At 41.7% G+C, this 27493-nt stretch overlaps 6 protein-coding genes and 1 long non-coding RNA gene across 7 annotated transcripts in view; 4 read left to right on the top strand and 3 right to left on the bottom strand.

Annotated features, from left to right (window-relative positions):
- LOC134188766 (uncharacterized) overlaps positions 1 to 575 on the top strand; it is a 10758-nt gene extending 10183 nt beyond the window's left edge. Inside the window, exon 11 of the mRNA XM_062656958.1 lies at positions 1 to 575. This exon is cut by the window's left edge and continues 129 nt beyond it. Within this exon, the coding sequence (XP_062512942.1) occupies positions 1 to 405 (405 nt within the window). The 3' untranslated portion in view covers positions 406 to 575.
- A 4790-nt stretch (positions 576 to 5365) lies between these two features.
- Positions 5366 to 6592, bottom strand: LOC134188906 (uncharacterized). The gene has a single exon (XM_062657113.1). It carries the CDS (start codon positions 6578 to 6580, stop codon positions 5747 to 5749), a length of 834 nt encoding a protein of 277 aa, XP_062513097.1. The 5' UTR covers positions 6581 to 6592; the 3' UTR covers positions 5366 to 5746.
- Positions 6593 to 6999: 407 nt separating this feature from the next.
- LOC134188885 (uncharacterized) lies at positions 7000 to 13595 on the top strand. The gene is made up of 3 exons (XR_009971402.1): positions 7000 to 7143; positions 7206 to 7330; positions 12830 to 13595. It is a non-coding gene; the product is annotated as an uncharacterized LOC134188885 (long non-coding RNA).
- Positions 13596 to 13743: 148 nt separating this feature from the next.
- On the top strand, positions 13744 to 18660 carry LOC134188883 (uncharacterized). The gene is made up of 6 exons (XM_062657089.1): positions 13744 to 13885; positions 13954 to 14024; positions 16784 to 17104; positions 17176 to 17533; positions 17851 to 18120; positions 18182 to 18660. Exons 3-6 carry the CDS (start codon positions 16907 to 16909, stop codon positions 18460 to 18462), a joined length of 1107 nt encoding a protein of 368 aa, XP_062513073.1. The 5' UTR covers positions 13744 to 13885; positions 13954 to 14024; positions 16784 to 16906; the 3' UTR covers positions 18463 to 18660.
- LOC134188882 (uncharacterized) lies at positions 13846 to 16786 on the bottom strand. The gene is made up of 5 exons (XM_062657088.1): positions 16683 to 16786; positions 15839 to 15925; positions 15542 to 15778; positions 15424 to 15481; positions 13846 to 15336 (listed from the first exon to the last, which is right to left on the bottom strand). Exons 2-5 carry the CDS (start codon positions 15912 to 15914, stop codon positions 14208 to 14210), a joined length of 1500 nt encoding a protein of 499 aa, XP_062513072.1. The 5' UTR covers positions 15915 to 15925; positions 16683 to 16786; the 3' UTR covers positions 13846 to 14207.
- Positions 18661 to 21656: 2996 nt separating the features above from the next.
- Positions 21657 to 24642, bottom strand: LOC134189128 (uncharacterized). Its single transcript, XM_062657364.1, has 6 exons — positions 24435 to 24642; positions 23719 to 23829; positions 23406 to 23654; positions 23281 to 23335; positions 21941 to 23219; positions 21657 to 21879 (listed from the first exon to the last, which is right to left on the bottom strand). Exons 2-6 carry the CDS (start codon positions 23789 to 23791, stop codon positions 21793 to 21795), a joined length of 1743 nt encoding a protein of 580 aa, XP_062513348.1. The 5' UTR covers positions 23792 to 23829; positions 24435 to 24642; the 3' UTR covers positions 21657 to 21792.
- A 1074-nt stretch (positions 24643 to 25716) lies between these two features.
- On the top strand, positions 25717 to 27213 carry LOC134188864 (uncharacterized). The gene is made up of 4 exons (XM_062657067.1): positions 25717 to 25953; positions 26020 to 26368; positions 26460 to 26720; positions 26780 to 27213. The coding sequence occupies exons 1-4, from the start codon at positions 25732 to 25734 to the stop codon at positions 27091 to 27093; spliced, it is 1146 nt and encodes a 381-aa protein (XP_062513051.1). The 5' UTR covers positions 25717 to 25731; the 3' UTR covers positions 27094 to 27213.
- Positions 27214 to 27493: the final 280 nt, after the last annotated feature.

Genomic DNA, 27493 nt, shown 5'->3' with positions numbered 1-27493 from the left:
GCGAGTGATCAAGTTCTAAAAGCAACAAAACAGTACGCCAAAAGTGCAGCCACGAGAGTGGAGAAGAAGGACAAAGCAAGGTTTTTTGTCGATGCCATGGGCTTGCAAAACAAGAAGGTCAAACGACGCATTTATGACGACGGAAATTGGGAGATTTTTCTTTCGGGCATGATTCAACGAACGGGGCAATACATGTTTAAGATTTGCACAACAAAAACGGATATTCCAAGTATAGAGAATTTCCAATTTTATCTCATTATGATGGAAGTGGACGTCATGTACTGTTACTTGACAAAGGAATGCGAACTCTGGCAAGTGAAGTACGATAGCAAGTATTATGACGACGCATTAAGGTACATTCGCCGTTTTTCCGAAGCCGCAGCCCGTCAGAACAATGGAAACTAACGACAGCGTTTTCTAGCCTGTAGCCTCGAAAGCAGAGGTTTTTAAACTTGCAGCTTTGAACGTTTGCCTTTTTCAACAGACTTACATGTGTGATTTGTGGCAGTTGTGTGTGTGTATTGGAGTTATGTAGTTTTTTGTTTTTGTTTTATGCAACAACAATCAACATATATCATTATGCTGCAAGATGTGCCGTACGAAGCTTTCGGTAGTTCTAGGATTTATTGCCTGTTTGTCATGCTATAAATTTTAGTGAACACGCGTTCATGTTAAAAGCATGACATCTATCTTATTACATGTTCATCATGACCAAATGCGCGACCAAACTAAAAGACTGTCTGCATTCCCATTGCGCGGTACTACATGAATATCGTGGCTTCAAGAGTAAAGGAAATTACTATGAGTTTCATACTATCGTATCTTACGGTTGTATTTGTGGCTGTAGCTTCCGGATGGCTGATGTGTTGTTGTTAATATTTGCGGTTGCAGACTGAGACGCTATACCGTGCGCTAATCGTTTAGCGCCGTCTGCTGTACTGAAGAGTTGCCCTGATGCTTGGTTTTGAACGGACTCAACGGTTACCATAATGCATGAATGTCTAGTTGCTGAGTCAAAAATTTCAAGCAATTTTTGCTGACAATACATTTATACGAAAAATACGGAAATGAAGCTGCTTGCCGCTGCTAAAGGCCGGTCTTGTGGGGACCTAAAGAGAGGAGGGATGAGGGAACCCATCAGCGGCTACACAGGAAGAATTTTCACTCTCTCCGAGCAGTGTCTGAACTAGGGAACTAGTGGTCGATTTACTAACGCTTTTTGAACAGGGATATTGTTAAACACGCGTGCGTGCGTGTTGTGATGAAAAGCATCTCCCATTTTTGGTCTATGGACAGAAAAAAGGCTACTATCACATCTAGGCATTCTGCTTTACCATCTACTGTATTTCTAAAGCAGCCTCCATGCAGGATTGAGACTGTTCTGTGATCTGTGGATCAGTGTCTTTTGTAGTCTAATAAGAGATCTAAGCTATGTCAATTGCCTACAGAATGCCATTGAAATTTAGATGGCTGACATATGAAACTGTAGAAGGTTACTCATATAGAAATATGAAATATGGAAACTTTCAGTGATTTTGGAATGCTTCTTTATTGATTCTATAGCAAATAACCATGAAAGGATTTGTTTCCAAACGACGATAAAAGGGAGATTTAACTCTCCGGCAGACTTTATCCTGCCATAGAATTATTACAAGTTCAAACAATGTACCAAAGGAGTATTGCACGCATGCAGAGGTTTTATTCTGTTTGATCGCGTTTGAAGTGGACGTCAAGTGCTTTCTGATTGGACGGACGTGACATGACCTTCGACAGATGTAGTCGATCCGAAATATAGCGACAAGGCAATAAGCTACGCTTGCAGGATCTCCATACCTTGAGCTACCACAGCATTGCAATAGCGTTAGCTGGTGTAGCTGGTTAGCTGGTTAGCGTTGCCTTAGTAGGCAAGATTCAATTTGAAGCTTGGCACTTTGTACATGTGATTTGAAAACGTTTAGTTACAGAAGTAGCTTTAATAGTGACATTCATGTTTGTGACAGTTATTTCAGCACGCAGCTATCTAGCTATCTTCTTGGTCTGCACAGAAAGTTACAAGCACACTATAGGGTACCGCGCCTTACAGTTGTATTTGCCTTTGTTTTAACGACGGCTGACCTATTTTGGCTTGCGTACTAGACTTGGCTGTAAATTAAGTAGTTGCCCCCTTTCTTGATGTAGAGTGGTCATAATGCTTGGTTTGTGGCCTTTGAATCTAGGAAAGAATCCCGGCTCACTTGCACTAAACATTTGTAGTCAATAAGTGTTCTTTACTAGGAGCACATACCAAACAATTGATATCAGCAAATGTATTATAAAACAAAACCCCTAGATGGAAGTAGGTGTCTGCTGCCAAGGGTTGGTATATTGGCGTATTCAGAAGGTCACCCTATTTTCAGTATCTCTGATTCTGGTCTGGCTTTATTTTAACGAAAACCAGTTACTTTAGTGCTTCGTGTTTTTGATAGCATTGAACTTACAAACTTATTCTGTATTGAGTAATGTGCAGTTAACATTCTATTAAAAACACGGCATTAGGGTTTGACGTCATAGTGATTGACTTAATATGTAATCACCTGAGCACATCTTTAGGGAGATATTTGGATCAGCCACTGTGGTCTCTATGTTGGAAGTTATATAAAGCATAGGCTGGTTTTGTAAATACCTATGAGGATGTCTTTCCATTCGATATACCGTTAAAACTACGGAGTTCGAAAGGTGACATAGTTCAGAGTGACTATAGTTGGTACGGTATCACTCTAAGCACCGCCTACATCATTCCCGGATGTGTCATTACACCATGCTGGTGCACACAACATGTACCGGGTGGGTATACTATGGGTTTCCATCTTGCTTTAGAGAGAAAAGGCAGAGCCTTATATCAAACTAATGCCTTAACAAACAAACCTGAAGTGATCTAGCGCCTTGTCTGCATTCAGACATTGGTAACACTCTAGAATAGTTTTTCTTATCAATTGCTTGTTAGACAGTGATTGGCACTAAGGAGTGCAAATTACTGCAACCTCACACACCCAATGCCTAGAGTTAACTAGCTACATATAGCTAACAAGGAAATCAAGACACACTTTCAAGCCTGAACATTGTCACAACATTGTCACCTCATCCAATCCTCCCTGTCCTAACAGCACAAGACCACCCTCATGCAACTACTGTTCACACAACCACTAGTCTATCTGCACACTGGCCTCTGGTCATTGACATTCTGAATTCCGATCTCACTCTCTGATATATTTCTCCCACCACCACATGAGGTCTGCTATTTCAGTGACGCCTGGCAGAGACACAAAACAGATTGCCAGATGGAGTTCATGTAGTCTGGGCTACCGGCCAAGTCAACTATGTTTTATTTCATTTCCGCGTTGCACGTTTCTGCGATAGTATCGTGGATAGGATCCCAGGTTACACGAGAACGAAACCGCATGGTAAACAAATTGAGATAAGAGATCCATATCCGTTGCACTACAATCCAGCTCCACTTTACAATGCCCCGCCCACTAGTTCTTGTGGCTTCCAGTTCATCATCTCCTCCTAGAACTATAACCATTGAGTAAACACATTTTTACACACTAACGAACTATGGGCTAAACAACTTAGAAATCAGCTGTCACCGGGTGCATAGTGCAATGTTTATAAATAGAAGCCTTGCTGTTTATTGATCCCAAATCACGCGTGTAGACTGATTGAGTAGCATGATTAGAGCTTGTTAATTGGTAGATCTGACTTATGTGGCACTAATAGTTTTAGAGGGGTGAGTCTTGCAGGAGTAAAAGTTTAAAAATTTCATGCAGATTAGATTAGTGAACATATTAATTAATTAGTTATTGTGTTTCCACAGCTGTCTTGGACTATAACAGTGCAGTGTAATTAACGGAAGGAAAGGAATAGATTGGGTACAACGACTTAATTGCTTCTTGAAGGTTCATAGTATATTGGGATATAAGAAATTTGGAGGTGTAATAGTATAAATGTAGGTATGTACGTAGGACATAAGTTACAGATGTGTACACGTGCATATGCATTTATTATGTATGCTGTTCTCATAGTCATTTGGACTTTCTGCACAAAATGGTGGGTGAGACTATACACTTGATTTTCTCCCTTTTTTATCTGGAGAGTTGTTATGTTCTTTACTTGAAACAAAAATGTGTGTGTGTGTGTGTGTGTGTGTGTGTGTGTGTGTGTGTGTGTGTGTGTGTGTGTGTGTGTGTGTGTGTGTGTGTGTGTGTGTGTTGTTACCAGCAGAAAGACGTTTTCATAGCTTGAAGTTACCCTAGAAAGATGGAATACACAAAGACCTAAAGGAACTTAGTATGTGAACAAATTGGCATGAGACAGCACAAACTAGAAAAGTATAGTATGGCAGTAAGTGTACAGCCCCTTTGAGTCAAAGAAGCAACAACATATTGTATAAAAAGAACAAGAGAAAAAGAAACAGGAAATGAATTTTTTTAGATACGTCTACAACCTGCTAGAGTTTGTTTCAACTGTACAAGAACGTCTAGCCCCAGAATATCTGGAGGCTTCAAGCGTCACAAATGTGACAGCTCAAGTCGAATGAGTAGACCAAACTTCATGCTCATGCAAAGACAATTGTAACTTAATTAATATACTAAGAGTGTAGAAGTACAATCCAATCAGTGAATATTGTCTAATAAATAGTGACAGTTACAAATGATGTGCCTGAGATTATAATCGAGGTCCATAACAGTACAAGTCTACAGCAAGTCTGTACCCATGAAAATTGATTCCAGTTCTCTTCACACCAAATTATCTAATAAATTCAAGGTTATTCTATTGCGTGTACACATTATATTATTTGTAGATTATCATTAATTACTTTATTATCTTATTTCCAAATCAGTATCAGTCTCTGTGAACAATGTTATTTCTACTTTTAATAGCTTGCATTGGGTTACAATAACTCTGATGACGTAAGTACACCACTGAATTATTAAACCGGATGGACTCCTAGAGCTCCATAGCAAATTTATCGCGTTCCTATCCGCCCGCGCGTACTTCCATAGACCACCCCAGGCTACGGTCTAAGTCAGTCGCCAGTCAACTCGCTCAGTACCCCAACTTCAAGCGAGTTTCCGTCGTAGACTTCTAGATTTCCAACTAGCCGACTTTCTCACTTAACTATCCATGCAGTCGCTCATACACGAAATGGGACAATGAGGGCGGTCAAGGGGGTCAACTACTGGGCCACAGGCCAACATATCGATGTTTATTTACAACTGGCGGACTAACGACGACGCTATCAATACTCCTAGAAGAGATAGACGCTGCGCGATAGCGAAGCCGCAGTGCAAACAAACAAAGTCGAGGATATCCGTTTCCTGTAAGAAGCAAGTCCAAGCATTTTCCGTTTAGAGTAAAGAAACAAAGGCAAATGTATTAGTGTTAGTCTAGAGTAACTCTATTCTAGCTCTACTACCCAACTAAATCTACCGGTTTGACAACCTCAACTCGTACGTACAGCTAAAGCTAACTCCATGCATACATCCGCAGATGATTAATACCGTTTATGTATAAGTCTAGAAAGATATTACTGTCTACAAAAGAGCAAAATTTTTCAGCAAGCAACCAGCGCTCGAAAAGTTACACGCTATACCCTATCGCATTGTTATTCTTCTACTATCTATCAGTACTCATCTACAGCAAGAGGATCCGTTGGTGTCTGCACGGTGTGTCTCAGTCCGGCTTCCTCTGCTACTGATAGTATTGCTCACATGCACATGCATCTGACCGCGTTCTTGAGCCCTTCGACTATTCCATAGCTAAGGTTTCCCTGTTCAGTTACATAGTTTGTACGAATCTCTAGCGTCAGAGGCGTCGTTTCTGCCGGCACGCAGCACGGCGACGTCTCTAGTCCCAGTTTCACGGCAACGTCGTTGTCAAGGCGAGCCAAGAGCTTCGGGTTGAGTCCCCGGAATCGAACTCGACTTTCGATGTCCTTCCCCCTGCAGGTGCCGTCGCAGACCGTCAGATTGAAGCTCTTGAACGGGAGTATGATCTGCCGGACTCGACGCATTTTCCCGCTACGGACATCTCTCAAGACCATTCCCACCCAGTTGATATGTTCGGTGTTGAGTGTGATATTCCGAGTTGAGCATGGAGGTCGAGTGGGACGCAGCAGGGACCGGTACCAGTGCATGAAATCACTGTCTGTCGTCCTCATCCTCGCAGCCGGAGGCTCGTCGCTCTGTGGTCTGTACTCCTCTTTTATGAGGATAATCTTAGCGTCGTCGTCGCTTTTGCTGTCGTTTGTCGGGATGTTCGTTTCGTTTTCTACTCGCGTAATGCCCGACCCTGTAGAGTTTCCCATAGTGTCGTTGGTTGGGAGGTCCATCTTCTTTTGTATTAACTTAATTCTAACCGGCATCTTAGAGTTCTCCCTGCTGTCGTTTGCGGGCACGTTCTCGCCGTCTGCAAACAGGCCGCTGCCACTCGCCACGTCACGTGTGTCCGTGTCCGTCTCGTCGTCTGAGAACCGGTCGTAGACGAAGCCGTGCGTGAAGCATCGACACGCGACGACGACGACCAAAAACAACGCTGCCATGGCGCGGGAGGGCTCTGGTGTAGCTCAATGCGTGACTCCGATATTTACAACTGTCATTGTTACGACACGCTTCTCAGAAGGCGTGTAGTACCACCCACATCCGTTCGAGGATAATTACTGGGATTCTACGGGATTTGAGCGTCGAGATGGCAAGAAAGACTTTTCTCTCTTCGAATGACGAACCTAAACGACACCGACCAAATTTATGGTTTTCGCGGATGCCAACCTAGCCTCAAATCATCTTGTGATTGACGGTGTGGAGCCATACAGAAGTTAGGTGGGACGTCACTGTTGGCTTCCTGCAACGAAATTAGCAGGGATTTTCCCTAGCTGTGTGGCTTCCGGAGATCCGACCTTATGTTTGAACCGGTTTGGTAAACGAGCCTGACCGGCTGTGAGGGGTGATTGGCAGTGGATAGGCTCTATAGAGAAGACGTTTACTGTGATTGAACAATGGACCAGACTACTTAGATCAAGCAGACGCTAGTGACCGAGATTATTTGTTGGATAGCCAATATCGACGGGCGTGATTGTATTTCTGCTGTGTTGATCTCGATAACATTGTAATAACGTACCGCTTAGCTGAGTCATCTGTGCTAATTTCTGTTTGGTCTGTGTCAAGAAGACAGTTGACGCTTTGTTGCTGGATGTCCGGGAACTTTGTCAAATCTTGATCATCGTCGTTACTGATCTTGTTGCTAGGAGTCTTGAATGCTAAGCGTCTTTCTAGAGATTTCCGCGAACCTCAAGGTAATTTAGTAATGTAGATGATTGCCAGATAGTGGCGTAACTACGGGGAATCATGCATGATCATGAGGAAATCACAATGACCTGATTGAATGTGTGGGCGTGTTCTGTTTTATTCTAGGTTACGGTTTACTTTCATATCCATAAAACATAGATCAGTGGTAACTTTGTTGGATGTTCCGTAACAGTTCGGGATACCTTACTCAATCATGTTCTTTCCTAACTGCATGGAATCATTGACCACAATATGGCTTGAAAATAGGATGTATACTGCAACTTTCTTGCCTTTTTGGTCACTCAAACGGTTGAATTTGAAACACTTGTAACAGACAAAGGACGAGGGTCTCATTCGTCTGTACATTACATAATGAATAAGTGACATCCTTTCAGTTTGGCTTTACTTCTCTTAATATTTTGTCTCCGTGTGCATGGTCCCTGTGGTTTTAGTTCTGATCACCCCTGGTGTTGGCAGAGCTGGCTGGCTGTGAAAGGCTTTTTCATCTGTAGCAATTAAGAATTTAGGACAAATTTGTGGTCTATAATAGGAAAAGAAAGACTGACCAGGTTTTGTCAAGTGAGAAGTAACTAGGAGATCTTGATATATATGAGATAGATTTTTACAGATCTGATGAGATAGAGTTACAGGTCTACGAGTAATATACAGAATTTGTAGAGGGCATAGCCCTTACAAGTTATACTTTAATTACTTATAACTTGGTGGTAAATATTAGACTTTACTCATATATTGATTAATTAATTAAGATGTATTATTACGTCATTGCATACTATTTGTAAGTATTAGTTGATGTCAACTGTCAGGACACTTTCAACTATACGTCAGATTGCCTATTTAGTTCTCTAAGTTATTTCAAGTTCAATGTGTGTTATGATAAACTGATTATTTGATTTTCAAATTTAATAAATTACTCTAGTTAAAATCGATACTTTTCTACATGTATTTTGGGAGACAACACTTAGATGTAGAAAGTTTTAATAGGGCCAATCAGTAAAATCTTGTTCAGCAGAATTGCAGTTTATTGGAGTGATGCATCAAAGAATAATAATTGGGTGCCGTAGCTCTTAGACCCATGGTTCCTACACCTGTACTTGGTATAATAATTCAACCCAGGGCTGAGACATTTTGGGTAAGAGTCTCTGATTGGGTGTGTTTTCAAAAAGCAGTCAAGATTTGTTTGTGGTACTTCGGGAAGTAGAACTGCTGCTGACAGGGACAGTTATGAATATCAACTTTTGCTATGCAATTCCTCTTAGTTTGTCATGCCTACCCCTAGCATGCAAGAAGTATTGTGTCAGTCCAACTTTGAGGCTTATTGTGGGCTAGTTACTCAGTGTTGCTCAAGTGTGAATCAGGTGCTTCGAAGATGGTTGTCATCTTTTTATATTTTAATAACATATCGTACTAATATAACTCAATTCTGTTTACGTTGTAATATATGACAGGTTCTTGTTTCTTGTGGTCGGTTTTGTTATACTAGTAATCTGATGCAATTTTGTCATAAACTACAAATTTAGCTGCCTACTTCATAAAATCTGTTTACTTTACGAATTTTTTACAAGCTTCTTAGAAACAGTGTTTTACAGACAGATAAAGACACTAACAGACATGAAGACAAACACAGTATGAACAATAATAGAAATCTTTCAGTAATCGACAGCAAAAATATATTTCAATGAATACCAGTGTATGTATGGTATGGACATAGTGCAAATTAATCTATTCAAATGTATGTTGTTTGGAAAATTAATTAATTGATTTGTTTAGTAGATTGAATTTGCACTGTACCACTGTAACACTAAGACAGAATTCTTGAATTATTTCTATTTTTAAACTTATTAAAATGTTCACATTGTAATGATAATTTAGTAAATTTCTATATCATTGCTAATGTCAATGACATTGTTAACATGAGGTCCTTTCCTTGTTTACTTGACGTGATATTCTTGTTGATCAATTTCTATTGTTAACAGGCAATTAATAATAAATCCAAGGTTACAAATATGGTGCAAGTTATATAGATTATAGTTGTAATGTTATTCACTGAAAGCAGTGTTGAAGCTAGGGATCCCACAACTCCTGTGTCAATTTTAGTTAATTCCTACTTCTAGGAGTCTTTCAAACGGGGCCCAGGGTACCCATTTTCAAACTGGCCTCTGGGATTTTTGGCAACAGATTATTATATTAGGAAATTTCATATTGATATGTTAAGTTGTTCAAGAGATATTATGTTTACAGACAGACAGACAGGCTCACGTAGAAACAGACTGACAGATTGCATTGACAGACAGACTGTATTGACAGTTGGACAGAAAGTATTGACAGACAGACAGACACACAGACAGACAGACAAGCTGGCAAAGATGATGAAGGAAGACGAAATGAGATCGAGATTACGACCAAGTGGCGATCAATCATTTCAGTGACACTTAAACGATGCAATGCGAAAGTGATCTCGTACAAACTTATTAGCAAGTGTAATTTGTATGCTTCAGGACCGTAGTGGTTCTGTTGTACTAGTGTTGCTGTTGACAGACAGACAGACAGACAGACAGACAGATATCCAGCTGTGCGTTCATGTTTCCAGTCTTGCTGTTCGCTGGCGTTACAAAGAATTTAAGATGATCCTAGTGATGTTTCAGCTGGGAAGCTTTTCTTTTTGATTCCTCACATGATTCTTGATCCTTACGCCTCTCGTCAGAGGAGGGCGCACGTCATCAAGAACGTAAAGGAGGTGTATCAGAAATTCCTATCGTGGAAGTGGGAGGAGCTTGTCTGTTTGGACGACTCCCTTGCTGCAAAATCCACTAAGGAAACGAAGAGGCCCGTCGTGCAGCTGCTTTACTGCTTGTGCGTTGTGGAGAGCTATCAAGGGCCTCTATAGTTCTTACCAGCGCTGGTCTGGCTCCATCTACAGCGGATACAGCTAAGAATCTGGTGTCAAAACATCCTCCTAGGGTCAAGAGTATTGATCTATTAAACACGCCCCACAGCGCAGCTATCAACTTGTCTGAAAATGACTTCTATGATACAGTACGTAGATCTCGTCGTGGGTCTGGTGTTGGACCTTCTGGATGGCGTTTTGAACACTTTAAAGTATTGATTGATAATGAGACCACAGCAAAATGCCTTTTCTCTGCATGTTCAGCTATAGCTAAGGGTATATTGCCTCCTGAAATTGTCAAGCTTATATCATCATCCAGACTGATTACTCTTCCAAAGTCTAATGGAGATGTTCGTCCTATAGCTGTTGGAGATGCACTTCGTCGTCTTACTGCTCGAGCAATTTGTGTACAGAAGAAAGAAGCGTTTGCTGATTATTTTACACCTATTCAGCATGGAGTCTCAACACAGAACGGTACTGAGCTTGTTGCTCACCACATTGGTCTGATGCTGAAAGTTAATCAAGATTGGATCGTTCTCAAGTCAGATGTTCGCAATGCTTTCAATTCAATCAGTAGGTGTGATATGTTAAACGAAGTGTCTAAGGCCTTTCCTGACTTGTTCAGTCACATTCAACAAATGTATGGTCACTCTAGCTCTCTTATATATTTACAAGGATTGTCATCAATTGTCATTCCATCTCAAGAATGAGTCCACCAAGGCGATCCACTAAGACCAGTTCTTTTTGCGACAACAATTCATCCTATTTTATCTGAAATACAAAACAACATCCCTGAAGTCACCTTGCTTGCATACTTGGATGATGTTTTCTTGCTGGGTAGTCCTGACCAAGTGCTTGCAGCTTTCAATATGCTCAAAAATCTTTTTCAACTATCAATTTGTCTGTCTCTGAAACCAAGTGTGAAGTTTTTAGTCCAAGTGTTACTCATCTCACTGGCTTTGACGGAATTCCTGTAAGTCTTGATGGTTCAATTTTTCTGGGTATACCAGTTGGTACATCAAGCTTCGTGTCTACAACGTGTGTTAAGGCTGCACATTCAGAGGACCAACTTTGCGACCAACTCGAGAAATTAGAAGATCAGCAAAGTTCAATGCTACTTTTAAGACATTGTCATATTCCTACACTTGATCATTTGGCTAGATCTGTGGAGCCTACCTTGCTATCTGAAGCTGCATCCATCCAAGATTTTCAAACCTGGTTGATGCAGCTCCAACTGCAAGAGATGAAGCAAGGTTTCGTTCCCTTCAAGGAAAGTGCGCAGGCGCATAGTTGCATGCACTACCAACTTCATACGGATTCGCACTCACCTCTTGCGAATTTTGCTTGCCGTGCCGTGTGAGATTGGGTCTTCCTATCACCATTTCAAAATGGGTAGAGTCTTGTAATAATTGCAATGCATTACTAGACGACAGTTGATACCACTTACTTACCTGCAAGACAGGGGGAGGCCCTATTTGGTCCCATGAGCCTATTGCTGGAGTGTGGTCGGAGTGCCTTAGAAGTCTACGAATTCACCATTGTCGTGAGCCAAGAAACAGGTATACTAACTCTGAATGTAGACCTGACATTATCATGTTTGATGCTGGGTCGGGTGCTAATATTGATCTTGACATCTCGTTGACACACCCTTGGAGCTCAGATGTTTTCCCATGCTCTGCTGAGGCAACAGGGGTTGCAGCTAATCGAAGAGAAACCAGAAAGATGTCCAAGTACGAACAACACAATCTGCCTGGATGCTCAGTAGTCAAAGTCGTTCCACTGGCTATGGAACATTTTGGATCATGAGGAGGAGAGGCGAGAAATTTTTTGCAGAAACTGGCAGCCTTTTCATCAGATGAAGCAGGAAAACCTAATGCTGCGGGATTTCTAGACTTTTGGAGAAAAAGATTCTCTGTAGAATTACAGAAGTGTAATGTTAAAGTCATATCTAAGAAACTTAGCATGTTGTGTGGTGGGTCTGAGAGGCCTGACTCTCTCAACACCCAGTATTTCCTCATTAGTCTAAGTGATATGTAAGTGTTTTAGTTTGCTGTAATGTTAGCTTTCAATGAACATTAGTCTAGTTGTATTACTGTAGTTCTTTGCAGAATTATATCATAGTTTGATGTAAGAAATAAATGACAGACAGACCATCAGACAGACTGACAGAATGCATCGACAGACAGATTAACAGACAGAGATTTTTTAGTTTGTTAGTGGTTATGTGTGATTGGTACATTAGACTTTGTAAATTTATTAATTGTGTTGTATGCAGATTAATTTCAATGTTGAAAATGCATGTATTGAAGACAGACGGACAGAGTAGGTTTTTAGTTTGTATTATGTGCAATTAGGAAAGTTGACTTGCTTAGTTGTGCTGTATATAGATTTCAATGTTGAAAAATATATGTATTTGTCTAGTCAGTCAAACAGACTAGACTGGCAAGACAGACAGACAGACAGGCAGACAGGTAGACAGAATTTTCGATGTTATTATTAAAAATGTTACATTATGGTTACTAGCGTCACATATTGTGAAATGCTGATTGTAACCTTATAGTGAGACGGAAATAATTACCAGAAATTTAAATTTTTCTTTCAGAGATGACTTCTTTAACAGTCTGAAGAGAGTACAAGCTGAGTTGGTTGGCATACGTAGCTCTGTTGGAATCCCTTTATTAAGGTGAAAAAAATTTCTAATCAATTCTAAACATATGTATGAAACTACTATTATAAAACAATTTCTAATTTTTGTGTTTATTTTTATTGTTTATTATTGTGAGACATTGATTTTAAATATATTTGATTAACTGAACTCCTTTCGCACGCTTTTGACTACGCGAGAGAGTTCATCGCTGCTTTTGCGTTTCCCGGACCAGTGGCTTACCCAGGCATGTTTGCAGGTTGCCCGGAAACCTCCACAAGGTAAGCGTCACTTTAGTGTTAACGCAAGTGACTATTAGTGCGAGTGCCGAATGATTCTTTTCCAGAACTGTAATTTAGGTTACATCTCTGGCCCTAATCCTCAAGTCTAACCGTAGGGCTAATGTTGTGAGGCTTAGGGATAGAGTTGTGAGGGTTAGGGTTTGAATTGTAAAGTTAGAATTAGAGTCCTGTGATGGTTAGGGCTAAAGTTGTGAAGGTTAGGGCTACAGTTGTGAGTTTTAGGACTACAGTTGTGAGGGTAAGGCTAAAGTGGTGAGGGGTAGGGTTATAGTTGTGAGGGTTAGGGTTTGAATTGTGAAGGTTAGAATTAGAGTCCTGTGAGGGCTAAAGTTGTGAGGGCTAGGGCTATAGTTGTGAGGTTTAGGGCTAAAGTTGTGAGGGTTAGGGCTACAGTTGTGAGGGTTATGGCTAAAGTTGTGAGAGTCAGGGCTAAAATTGTGAGGGTTAACCTTCACAACTCTAACCCTACACAACTCTAATCCTAACCCATACAACTTTAGCTATAACCCTTGCAACTTTTGCCCTGACCCTCACACTTTCAGCCCTAACCCTCAACTTTAGTTTAGCCCTAACTCTTACAACTTTAGCCCTAACCCTCACAACTTTAGCTCCAAACCTCACAACTGTAGTCCTAACCCTCACAGCCAAGCCTAAGAAGATTGTTAGATTTTGATATTATGCAACATCAGCAGGCTTGAATTACGACTAGCTCGTAAGTGAATGACAACCAAACCGCTTTATGTCATTGATATTGCTTTCTGTTGTTGTCGTTAACTTTAGAAACCCTATCAAGAAAATCCTGGCCACGGTCTTGGTTCACAAGCAAGCTTTGTAAGCATACAAGTGACAGTGTAAGAATTTATATGCACATATAAATTTTATATGCCACGTATTCACGTGTATGAACGACGACCACACATTTACACAATATTTGTTTTTGCTCAAAACGGGATGTATTGTTACATCAGGCAACAGCGACGTCTGCTAGACATGCAACAATGCAGATCTTTTTTCTAAATGTGTGAAACCAGTAACTAGTCTTCGTCACAAAGTTGAAGGGTCCGCATTTCTTCAACATCTATGTTACCGTCTCCATTTCTAGAGCTTGCACTACCGTAACCTTGATTGTCTGAGTGCACACAATTATCTAAGAGAAGCTTCTGCTTTTCTCGGTCTGACAAAGCAGAGGATCCCTTATGCATTGCATTTCCGGCCTTTCTATTTTTTCCTTCTTTCCCCGTGTTGTGATCTCCCTTTGATCTTTTGATTACGAATCTGTAGACGAGAGCTGCACTAATAATAGTAATCACTGTTACTACCGAGATCACAGACGCAACGACAATGGTCACGGTCGCATCCCTTCCCGTATTGTCGCAAGCATTTACGACTAACGTCGTCGTCTTGTTTATCAAAACTCGTTCAGGCGCAGCCTGAGGATACACATAGAAAATGGACAGATTGCACACATTGTGAGTATCGACAATAAATGCGGATGGAGCGCGGGAATCTTCACCGATCGACATCTGTGTGACCAGACTGCTGTCATTTGAAAATCTCTTCACAATTTGAAATCTGTCTCTATACACGCGCGGACTGTAGGCGTCTAGTGACGTAGAATCGGTTCTAGGCGACATCGAGCATTGTAGCTTTTCTGTATTTGTCTTGGTGCAGTTGATGGTTGTCTTTCTTGCCGAGAGGCGCCATTCTATATTTCTCTCACAAAGAACGGAGCTTTCGACGTCTATCTGAAGACGCGCATCCTTTCCTGAGCAATATTTTAGGATTTCAAAGTTTCCTCCAGTGACCGTCGATTGAACGGCGGTACCTTTGCAACTCCCCGGTTTGATGACAACCGTGACATCGATTTGTGTCCGATTACCGGACGAACAGGTGGCTTGTCCGTAGTTTTGGATTATTCCTTCCGACGGATTGGAGATGTTAGTCACATACGGGTCTTCTATCGTTTGACCGACGTTCCAGCATCGGTCGGTGACGTTGGAGTCGGGCGTGGTCAGGATGCTGTCGGTCTCGATTATCTCGATTGGCGCGTGTTGGCCGCATCTGCGCAGCACGCGCGTGTCGTTTAGGCTTCCACACATGCCGATCCACACTTCAAAGTTTTCAACACCCGGTAGGGTCTGAACAATCCCGTAGATGTCGCCACTGCAAGAAGACATGGGCACATTGACTTAGTGGTCAGCTTAACATTGTACATCAAAAGACAAATAATTAATTTATTATTCATTGTACCTGATGTTTTCAATATGGATTGCGTAATTTTTGGTGACAAATGGTTTACAGTTGTTTCCTACATGACGCAATCAAACGAATGAATTACACAATGGTATTGATATCAAACGAATTGCACCTATTAGAGTGGGCGATCTTATCTCATTGCATTGATCGGACAGTTGTGTTGGTGCGGAGATGCACTCGTGTTTTCTTAGTCTTGACATGCAGCTTCCACTTGTCTTTGGAAAAACATCACACCACACACAACCGTACGTCTTTTCAGCTTGGATATCTTTAGTGAAATCATGTTGGGTACATGACCAGCAGTCTGCATAACGTGAGCACACGTCTCGAGTAGCGGCCATCGAGAGAGCTATAGTAGGATGACATATTATGTATACTAAACCTAAAAATATTGAAACTTGGCGTATACCTTTTGTTGTCACAGCAAGGAGAGTCCAGACAACTGACTTTGTCCGTAGCAAATTGACGAACACAAGTGTATCCATGCTCCGTTATTCTGTAATAATAATTATAATCACACTGTTAGAGACTAGGTTTGGGATAGAAACCGCGATGGCGGATCCAAAATTTGAAAATGAAACTGCATTCAAGGAAAGGGTGTGTCACTCTCATAATCAAGTTTAGATGCCTATGAGAGCCTCATATCTATAGTCCTATTACTAGTTAGTGACAGTCTAACACCACTTGAAGGAACTATCCATAATATTTGAACTGAACGACCTAGCTACTTTCCCAAGGTAACATATATACCATGTATCTACTGTACGCTATACTGTACACAGCACACTGTACACTGTATACTGTACACTGCAAGAGGAAAGGTAACATATACCATGCATGTACTGTACGCTATACACTGTACACTATACACTGTACACTGTACACTGCATAGAGGAACGGTCAGCAAACAGGGTTTGCCACGGAAACCATGGAACGCCTCTGGATCCGCCACCAAACAAGAGAACCCTTTAATGTGGATTTAAACGGATTTGGGGAATTCCTAGTAATCGTTAATAAAGACATAGGATTTGATTCGGTAAATATTAGCAACGTTTCTAAGGAGTATGTTGTTGCTAGCAGTGGCTACTATAACGGTCTAGCAAGTCTCAAATTCGTATTTAGCTAGCTATTGCATTCGTCCGTACACGCGGTCTTGAGGCGCGGTACCCGACCACGTGATTTTGCACGATCCTCCTGCGGGGGCGATGAGCCGAGTTCTACTAGTTCGATTTTACTAATTTACAGATTCTTACCTTAGATGAGATGAACTTGATGTTACAGAAAGTTTCGACTTGCATGTGAGGCCACGCCCAGTCTTACGCCTTGAGTACACGTACTCCTTTCTGATTCGTAGCGCTCCGCAAAAGTACTCCTACGCCCGCTGATGGAGAAGAGAAAACCAGCGAATTAAATGAATATGCAGATGTCAATATACACGATTTCTTGAAAAAATTATTTGATTTTCATTCCTAGTGCTATGCAATGCCATAAATTGATGAGCTACAGAACGTCTTCTAACGACCTTGCGCACGTGATCTTTATCCTGGTACTATCGTACTTGAAAGTTGGGAATTGTTGGGACACATTAAAGTTCAAGATGTTGTCAGTAATGCGTCGCAGAGCGGTTATCTTTACAATTTTTTGGAGTTTCCTCGTCATGACCATTTCTGCACAGGTTTGCTTTCATACGATCCAGACTAGATATCGAAAGTACCATTTTCGTGCATTTGTTCTGACGGTTTTTAGGCCGAAGAAAGCTGCCCGTCTACGGAAGACGGAGATACTACTTTTCAACATTTTTCTGATTATTCCTGTTTGGGACAGTGCACGCTGGGCGTCGAGCACGAGCAGGATCACGTTTGTGAGACCAACATGTGCTCAGAAGGCATCTTGATCCCGATTGTTTACAAAAACGGCATGTTCTGCGTCCGAGGCGGACAGGCCGTGATCGATCCTACTGTTGTGACAACGCACTGCGAAATCGTTCCCGTGATTGACAAGACGACGGAACTGCAGTGGAAAATCGCAGTCAGCACGGGCAGCCTCTGCAAGGCCATATGCTACAATACAGCTGCATTACTGACATCACCTTCTGCGTTCAACGGTATATGTCTATATGTTATTACATATATGGGTTACTTTGAGATAGTTGCGTTAGCTAAGGTTGGTGTTGGGAAAACTAGATGTAGTAGAATATAAAAATATATTGTTTATATTCTACTGTAATTTTTCCAACCCCAACCTCAATGCGTCTATCTCATAGTAACCCAAATATATGTTTGTACGTATATATATATATATATATATATATATATATATATATATATATATATATATATATATATATATATATACACACACACACACACACACCTTGTGTTTGCTTGAACCAGTGGTAACTCTAATATAATGAATTAATAGTTGCTAGTTATGATGTTTCAAGCACTGATGAAGGAGATGGCAACAATCTGCACGTGTTGCACATACCAGTCGAGGCGGCATATTGTGTGCTGGAAGGTAGCGAGCTAACAGGGGACAATGAAAACCCTGGGTCAGAATCGGGAGAATGCAATTTGAAATATGTCCTATCAGAAACAACACATAAAGAGATACCGGAAGTATTGGCGAGGGTCACTCCACTCGACGAGGCAGTTGAACACTGTGGAGTATCATGCATGCTCATAAAATCAAGCAAGATATATTTATCACAATTATTTGATCTAAAAAATGTTTTACTTGAATATGTATTTAGCTGTAATATTGAAATATATGCAGACGTTTACTGATTGTGGGAGAATTAAGACTTTTGAAGACTGTCCATATTGTTCTCTCGACCAATGGAGAGTAGTGCTACCTGTGTCTGATGGCAGCAATGATATTGCACCAAAATGTGTTTTGACTAGAGACAGTGACAATTTCTGGACGTTGGAAATTGATGGTGAACCAGATGTGGAATGTTCTGTTCAATGCTCTTGCCACAGTCAGAGCAATAGTCACAACAAGAGGAATGCTAGTGTAAACACTACAACTTGAATGACAATGTATTTACATATTGGTCATTTTGTATACTGTGAAAAGTAAAAATAATATAAATCATGATGATTGATGATTGATGGTCACACTTTCGAATGTGTTGAAAATAGCATTTGTAATTCTCTATGCAGTGCAAAACACAGTAGCAGAGCATTATGTTAGCTATTTGTGTATCAAAATCAATAATTGACTTGTTTTCTGGAGAGTTCTTTGTTGTGATTTGTGTAGTTGGTGTTTTTATCGGGTAAGGGTTTTGTGCATCAGGGGTAGGGGTTTTGTGCATCAGGGGTAGGGGTATTGTGCATCAGGGGTAGGGGTTTTGTGCATTAGTGGTAGGGGTTTTGTGCATCAGGGGTAGGGGTTTTGTGCATCAAGGGTAGGGTTTTGTGCATCAGGCGTAGGGGTTTTGTGCATCAGGGGTAGGGGTTTTGTGCATCAGGGGTAGGGTTTTTGTGCATCAGGGGTAGGGGTTTTGTGCATCAGGGGTAGGGGTTTTGTGCATCAGAGGTAGGGGTTGTGTGCATCAGGGGTAGGCCACTGTACACACAACAACCTGTGTGTGCATCTCCTATTCTGGATCCTTCGTGCAAACGGGATCCGAAAGGTTCTTGCAAATTGGAACCGAGCCGCGTGCTGGTACCGACAGCTTCAACCTCTTGATCGATAACAAAATGCAACGTCTCTACGCTTACTCTAGCAGTTGTGCAGCCGCGCTCTTTACAGCGACGCGGAGGTCTCAATTTGCATAATGGCTTTCACTGTGCCAAATGCACCGAAACATGTTACAGATCGCTTTCCAACTATTTGATGCAGACTCTAGAAAATAAAAGAAGACAACAGAACAAGTTTGGAGTCGATGCGTTATTTTCTCGCTTTACTACAAAAAGGATCTCGTTTGCACGAAGGATCCAGAATAAAAATGCACACACAGATTGTTGTGTGTGCAGTGGTCTATCCCTGATGCACAAAACCGCTACCCCTGACGCACAAAACCCCTACCCCTGATGCACAAAACCTCTACCCCAGCTGCACAAACCCATGCTGCACAAACCCCTACCCCTGCTGCACAAACCTCTACCCCTGATGCACAAAACCCCTACCCCTGATGCACAAAACCCCTACCCCTGATGCACAAAACCCCTACCCCTGATGCACAAAATCCTACCTCTAATGCACAAAACGCCTACCCCTGATGGACAAAACGCCTACTCCGGATGCACAAAACGCCTACCCCTGATGCACAAGACGCCTACTCCTGATTCACAAAACGACTACCACTGATGCACAAAACGCCTACCCCTGATGCACAAAACGCCTACCCCTGATGCACAAAACGACTACCCCTGATGCACAAAACCGCTACCCCTGATGCACAAAACCGCTACCCCTGATGCACAAAACCCTACCCCTGACGCACAAAACCCTACCCCTGATGCACAAAACGCCTACCCCTGATGGACGAAACGCCTACTCCGGATGCACAAAACGCCTACCCCTGATGCACAAGACGCCTACTCCTGATTCACAAAACGACTACCACTGATGCACAAAACGCCTACCCCTGATGCACAAAACGCCTACTCCTGATGCACAAAACGACTACCCCTGATGCACAAAACCGCTACCCCTGATGCACAAAACCCTACCCCTGATGCACAAAACCCTACCCTTGATGCACAAAACCCTACCCCTGATGCACGAAACCCCTACCGCTGATGCACAAAACCCCTACCGCTGATGCACGAAACACCTACCACTGATGCACGAAACACCTACCCCTGATGCACAAAACCCCTACCCCTGATGCACAAAACGCTTACCCCAGATGCACAAAACAACGACTCCAGGTGCACAAAACCCCTACCCCTGATGTACGAAACCCTTACCCCTGATGCACGAAACACCTACCCCTGATGCCCAAAACCCCTACCCCTGATGCACAAAACGCTTACCCCAGATGCACAAAACAACTACTCCAGGTGCACAAAACCTTTACCCCTGATGCACGAAACCGCTACCCATGATGCACGAAACCCCTACCCTTGATGCACGAAACTCTACCTCTGATGCACAAAACCCCTACCCTGATGCACGAAACCCCTACCCCTGATGCACAAAACTCTTACCCCAGATGCACAAAACAACTACTTCTGGTGCACAAACCCTTACCCCTGATGCACAAAAAGCCTACCCCTGATGCACAAAAACCTACCCCTGATGCACTAAACCCCTACCCCTGTTGCACGAAACCCTTACCCCTGATGCTCAAAACCCCTGATGCTCAAAACCCCTACCCCTGATGCTCAAAACCCCTACCCCTGATGCACGAAATCCCTACCCCTGATGCACGAAACCCCTACCCCTGATGCACAAAACGCTTACCCCAGATGCACAAAACAACTACTCCTGGTGCACAAACCCCTACTCCTGGTGCACAAGCCCTTACCCCTGCTGCTCAAAACCCCTGATGCTCAAAACCCCTACCCCTGATGCTCGAAACCCCTACCCCTGATGCACGAAATCCCTACCCCTGATGCACGAAACCCCTACCCCTGATGCACAAAACGCTTACCCCAGATGCACAAAACAACTACTCCTGGTGCACAAACCCCTACTCCTGGTGCACAAACCCCTACCTCTGCTGCACAAAAACCCTACCCCTGATGCACAAAACGCTACCCCTGATGCACAAAACACTACCCCTGATGCACGATTATTCTTATTTTGGCACATATCACGCGCCATATGTTCTATACGTAGAAAGAAATAGCAACTGAGAGTGTTGCAAGTCTTTCTCAATTGGACAGAAGAGGTTTGATGTGAGTGACGCCATCAAACCAACGTTCGCAGACTCGCAATATCAAAATGTTTCCTTCTGCAGTGCTCTTCATGTGTTCCTTGCTTCTCACTGATCATACCTGGGCAACCAAATTTTAGGTCGTTAACGTTAGAGGAGACTGGAAGAAGGCTGACAGCAACAGAGCACTACGTATTCTGAGCGTCGTCTTGCAGCATCCGACACACACACACACACACACACACACACACACACACACACACACACACACACACACACACAGCGATGAGGACGATGGCATGTCCATACATACTGATACTTTCATACAGTATGTACATACAGAGACTAAGATAATTCGTACTTTGACCATTATTGTGACTGCTGGCAAAGAAAGGCATACTTTCATATCTGTTGGCAAATATTTGATTTAGGCAATGAATCCTGCGTGTTTGTGATAAAAAATTGCACAACTGAAGATCAAGTCTCGACGTCAAAACAAACAAAGAAATTTAGCAAAAAAATGAAGTTCAAATCTAGTGTTTTTCATTTAATATTATGCCAGCGTTCATTTCTTTTTGTTGAATGCACTCTACAGAATGATCTTGCACTGCAGTACAAACCTAAAACAAACAAAGAAACAGCTAATTAATCTATCGTGTCAGACTAAACTATGCTACTCACTGTTTTAGACTCATTTCGTTCTTTGATCAAGGATTTGGAAAATCCGGCGGTTGCCCTATCGCCAACTTGAATGGTATCATCCGCAGTGTCTCGTATGTTACTCTCATTACTTGTAGTAACATGCGTACTTGCACTCCCGTAATCTCTGGAATGGGAACCACTAACTTCTACGTGTAGAAGAGATTTGGTTTCTTCAGATCTTGAAATTGCATTAGTTGTCAACAATTGAGGGTCACTATTGTCTAATGTTACAGGACAGTGACTGCAGTTGCTTTCATGGTTGTTGACCTCTCTATTGAGTTGCATTGCAGAGTGCTGATCAAAGTCAGCAGAATTATTGTCTGATGTTTCAGTGTCTCTCCTTTCTTTTTTAGAAAATTTAGTTTTTCTTCGCTTTACCAGCACTAATACACTCAATAGAAGAAGAAAAAAAGCAACACTCGATAAAGTTATTGCAATTAAAGTTGTTGTTGTTAGAGCATTATTGCAACTGTCAACTGTATATGCATTTTCACCGTTAATTTTTAAAAGTTGGGGCGACGCCGAGGTATAGGTGTATACGACTGACAATTTGCAAACATCTTTGGACTTCAAACCGAAACTACAAACGTCATGAGAGTCGTTTGCATACTCGACAGCCGCATTGACCTCGGACCCGTTAGCGTACGCTATCCAAAGTTTTATTGTGTTTTTGCAGTACATTGATGGTTGACTTTGAACTGTCACATTCCTTGTTTTTAATTTAATTTTGCAATAAAGGTCGCCTGATTTGCTTTGATTGCAATGGACGGTCGTGTCTCTCACAGATAAGCGCCATTCTATGTTTGTGTTACAGAGTACAGAAGTTTGCACTTCAATCTGCAGACTTGTGTTTGTATTAGAGCAATCAGCAAGAATCTCCAAGTTTCCTTCAGTGACAGCTGCGGTAATCGAATCTTTGTGACAGTCGTTTGGTTTGAGAAGAACACTGACGCTTGTTGCTGTTAGATTGGCAGAGCAACATAACGTTTGACCAAAGTCTAGAGCAATTCCTGCTTGAGGGTTGAAATGGTTGACTAGAGTAGGACTGACGTCGGTGGTCTGCCCGATGTCCCAGCAGCGGTCTGGTCTGCCCGGCATGGGTGTGGTCAGCCAGGTGTCACTCTCGATTACTTCAATTGGAGTGTGCTTTCCACACGTTTGTGACATCCTTGCTCTCTCCAGGGGTTTACAGAGACCGATCGACACGTCGAAGTTTTGAACTCCGGGTACTGTTTGTATCATTCCGGAAATGTCGTCTCTAGTATACCCAAACAACACTAATAACGTCATAATATAAGAAATAATATTAACGTGTCAACCTCAGATTTTCAATGTGAACAATGTAAGCATCAGTTACTATTGGACTACAGCTTTCTATAAATTAATTAAAAATTGAGATTAGTATCAATTACAATTTTAAGGCTAATTGCCATCAGAGAATTACTTGGTGGAAAAATTGATGATTTGTTGTTGATGCACTGATTTGTGTACTTTTTTGATTTCTGACCACATGAATTATCTTTCTGACTTGAAATGCATCTACTTCCTAGGTTTGATAGGTCGTCGCACCAGACGCATATGTCGGTAGAATGCTCGTTTTGGGCCTTTCTGGAGCATGGGTCTTGCACACATTGCCAGCAGCTGGTGTAGAGTAAACACTCGTCTTGATTCTTTGTGACGTCATGCTCGAACTCTGGTTACAAAATAACGGTTTCAAGATTACATGTACATTGTACGAATAGCTGTCACTTGTATACGTCGAGATGACGCAATTGATATCCAAACGATAAAATTTATGAGGGAGGAGTAGATGCTGTGTTTAGCTTTCATTGTTAACTGACTGCTTCACTGCATTTAGAGAACTGAATCTGTAAAAGAAATGTGAATTAGTTGTCAACATACGCTACGAGGCGACAAGGGCATCGCTGAACTTTCACATTGGTGGAGGCCTGGTGATATAGGGTTAAACTTTTATGAGACCTCGTTTATCATCAAGAGACCACATCTATACTTATATTGAGAAGGCCATGGCCTCTTCAGGTCCATGCGTAGTGACGATACTGGCCAGCTCACACATACCAATATATGCGAGCTGCTACATCGAAGTGGGCGTATCGTTAGGAGTTGTGTGACAAATACATTTAGTAGTTGCTACCTTAGATTCATACTGGTTAGTAAACAGTGGCTATAGCGAACAAGAACAACCGACGATGTGCAAAAACGTCGTTCCCGCCAAAACTTGTTCGCATGCAGATTGTCCATGCATGAGGTCTAATTGCGATCACGAGACAATAGGCATTTGCTGCGTTTAGCTTCAGCTAACGACCAGCACTGCATGCACTTGGCGCATGACGTCGCGAAGCTAGCACTCATGCAGTTTGTGAGATTCTAAATCTACACAGTAGAAGCGGCTAGCGCAATTGTCTTGCTATTGTAGTACACCCTATGTCTAAGAAAAGGAAAGTTTTCTTACCGTTCTTGAACCAGTTGAGAGTCGTTGACAGCAACCTTTCAAATTTTTTCGTTACACGTCATTACCACAACGGAGACTCTTACGTATATCCTGAATAGAGGGCGTGCACTGACGTCATATGTCATGTGGCCCACATGCTTCGGAAATCACTATTAACAATTACGCAAATCTTCTTCTCGTATACATTTAGTAACTTAATACAACAGCTATCAGTAGAAATAGTAATATTATGTCATTAGTCTACACTTACTTTGTGTTTTCTTTGTTTGAATTTGGTGTTTTCAGGTATATAATACAAAACATGGACTTTCCTAGCTGTAGTGAAAGTGTGATTTTATTGCCAACAGTGTGTATAACTAAAAAATGATGGATTGACAAACAGACAGACAGACAGACTGTGAGACAGAAAGATAAACAGACAATAGACAGACAGAAAGACAGACAGAACGACAGATCGACAGACAGACCAAAAACGAAACAAACATCAATCTCCACAACAAATTAAATGAATACAAACAACGTATATTGCAGCGTCTATCCTATACTAGTAGTAACATATTTTACGTTAATTAACGAAAGGTATTCCTCGTAAATGGTATAACATTTACCTGTTGCAGTAACCTAAGGAAAGTCCAACTAAACAACTTTGTTATTGGTAAAAGTAGATAAAAGTGGTTTTGTTCTTATTTCCTTTCTTACAGCTTGTTGGACAGTAGGCTTGGACTCCACAATAATACCATTTAATGTAATTTAATACTGTACCATTACAGCAGCAATTCAAAATACTTACTAATTTTTTTTACTTAACTTTGTCCAGTAGACAAGTTGCTGACTAGCTGTTGGTACAAGCAGCAGATTCTTTAACTTTGTGGCCATTCTACTCCCCGAATTTATGCTATTCGTTTGCAAAAACCATTTGCTTAGAAAGATCTAGAGCCGTGCCAACTTCACCCATGCACGTGATTTGCTCCTCTTCTAGGGTGGGGCTCTCACTCAGCGAGCTACGATACTATAAAAAATTTTATTTGACATAATTTGTACAAATTTGACATTAAAATTGCTTGCTGACCTCTCATAAACAGAAACGTTGTTTCAGCAAGTTTCAATGTTTCCGGCCACGCTCCCATGGCGAGCGGTTCCTCCCCTTGCATATCATATCATTTGCAAAACAAAAGACTCCTACGCGCGTTGTGGTACATACCAGCACATGTTTGAAAATAGAATGAAGATGTATGCAGTTTAATCAACAATTAAAGAGTTAAAAATTTGATTCGACTGTTTAACGCTGTAATGCACAATGACAAACCGAAACTGCGCCACTTTGATACAAAATCTAAGTCCTGCACGTGATCACTCTTGCGTAACGCCTCCTGGTACGGTATCGGAAGTCGGGAATTGTCGGGAAGAATTAGAGTTTCAGCTGCCGGCAGTGATGGACTGCGGTCTGTCTTGTCCGGCAGTGGTTGCCTTTTTAGCCATTATCATTTTGAGCTGGCCACTTTTGAACATTCGTGCAGAGGTTTGCTTTCAAATATCTTAGACAATCGAAAGTACGAGCTTGTTGCATCTTTTCTGACTCTTTCAGGTTGATGAAGGCAATTCAAGTTTGAAACAAGCAAATACAAGCGCTACTCTTTCATCTAAATCTTGTTTAGCACAGTGCGCGGGCGTCGACGCTATGCAGGCTACCGTATGTGAGACCGACCTTTGCACAGAAGACACCTCTATTCCACTAGTTTACCCCGACGGCATGTTCTGTGTTCAAGGCGGATATACAGTGAGCCGTTCAGACGTCACGACCATGTACTGCAACGTTATTCCTTATAAAACGCCACATGGATTGATGTGGAATATCACAGTGAGCAATGGATGTCTCTGTAAGGCTACATGTTACAATACAAAAGCCTTACTATACAAGCCTGCCGAATTTACCGGTACGTTTAGTTTGCGTGTTTGAATAAAAATTAGTAAGGGTAACGAAACCAATAATATAATTGCAATTAATTATTTAATTTTAACTTATAGTTTGGAGACATATCTTTCGGAGCACCGATCCTGTTCGTGTTCTGCATCTTCAAGACAATGCAACCTATTGTGCTTTGATAACAAGCGAATTAGACGTACACAAAGATGACACTAATAGCTCAGTAAAACGATCTGGGGAATGCAGTATGGGATACGCTGTATCAAACACGGCTTCTAGAATGATATCAGTATCGGCTACAGCTAATCCACCGGATGAAGCAGTTGCCTCCTGTGGAGTAGCATGTATAGAAACGTCATCTTGTAAGAAGATTTGATAGCTAATCTACTTATATAATTTTGTAATAATTGAATTTGTGTAGCTATGAGATTCAACGATGTACAAAAGTTTTCCAAACATGGCCAAATTGTAACAACTGAAGACTGTCTGTATTGTTACCTGAATGATTGGAAAGGAACACTACCTAGCAGCAATGTTCCTGCAGGATGTATATTGACTAGGGACATGAACAATTACTGGAATTTGACAGTAGATGGTGGGTCAGATGTTAGCTGTTCTGTTGAATGTTTTTGCTACAAACCACCCAATACCGACAACATCCATTCTGGTGTCTCCACAATGAGTGGACTAACAGGGTATCTACTAGGTTGCATATGGATTGTTTTCTCGTTTTAAACTAAATTATGATTTCTAAGGATTGCTGTAACTATGAAAACTGTCTTTGTGGTACAAGTATGCAAGGACTATTGCTAGATATTTGTGGCTAGAATATAATTGACAATTTCTGCTGTTGAATTTAGTTCTGCTGTGACTTTGGTTTGCTATGAGGTTTGCACGTACGCACGCACGCACGCACACACACACACACACACACACACACACACACACACACACACACACACACACACACACACACACACACACACACAAGCTAGTGGACAAATGCATGGATATGCCCTTCAGTACCGAAGATAACACCCCTGAGTAGTTCTAGGTGGGACCTCCTACACTATTTGGAGTTTCAGGCTACCCTGACGTACCCCTACCAGTAGGTGTTTGGCTTTATAGCATCTAA

Source organism: Corticium candelabrum, chromosome 13 (genome assembly GCF_963422355.1).
Source record: "Corticium candelabrum chromosome 13, ooCorCand1.1, whole genome shotgun sequence".
Taxonomy (NCBI): Eukaryota; Metazoa; Porifera; class Homoscleromorpha; order Homosclerophorida; family Plakinidae; genus Corticium; species Corticium candelabrum.
This window is presented reverse-complemented; position numbering and strand designations above follow the sequence as displayed.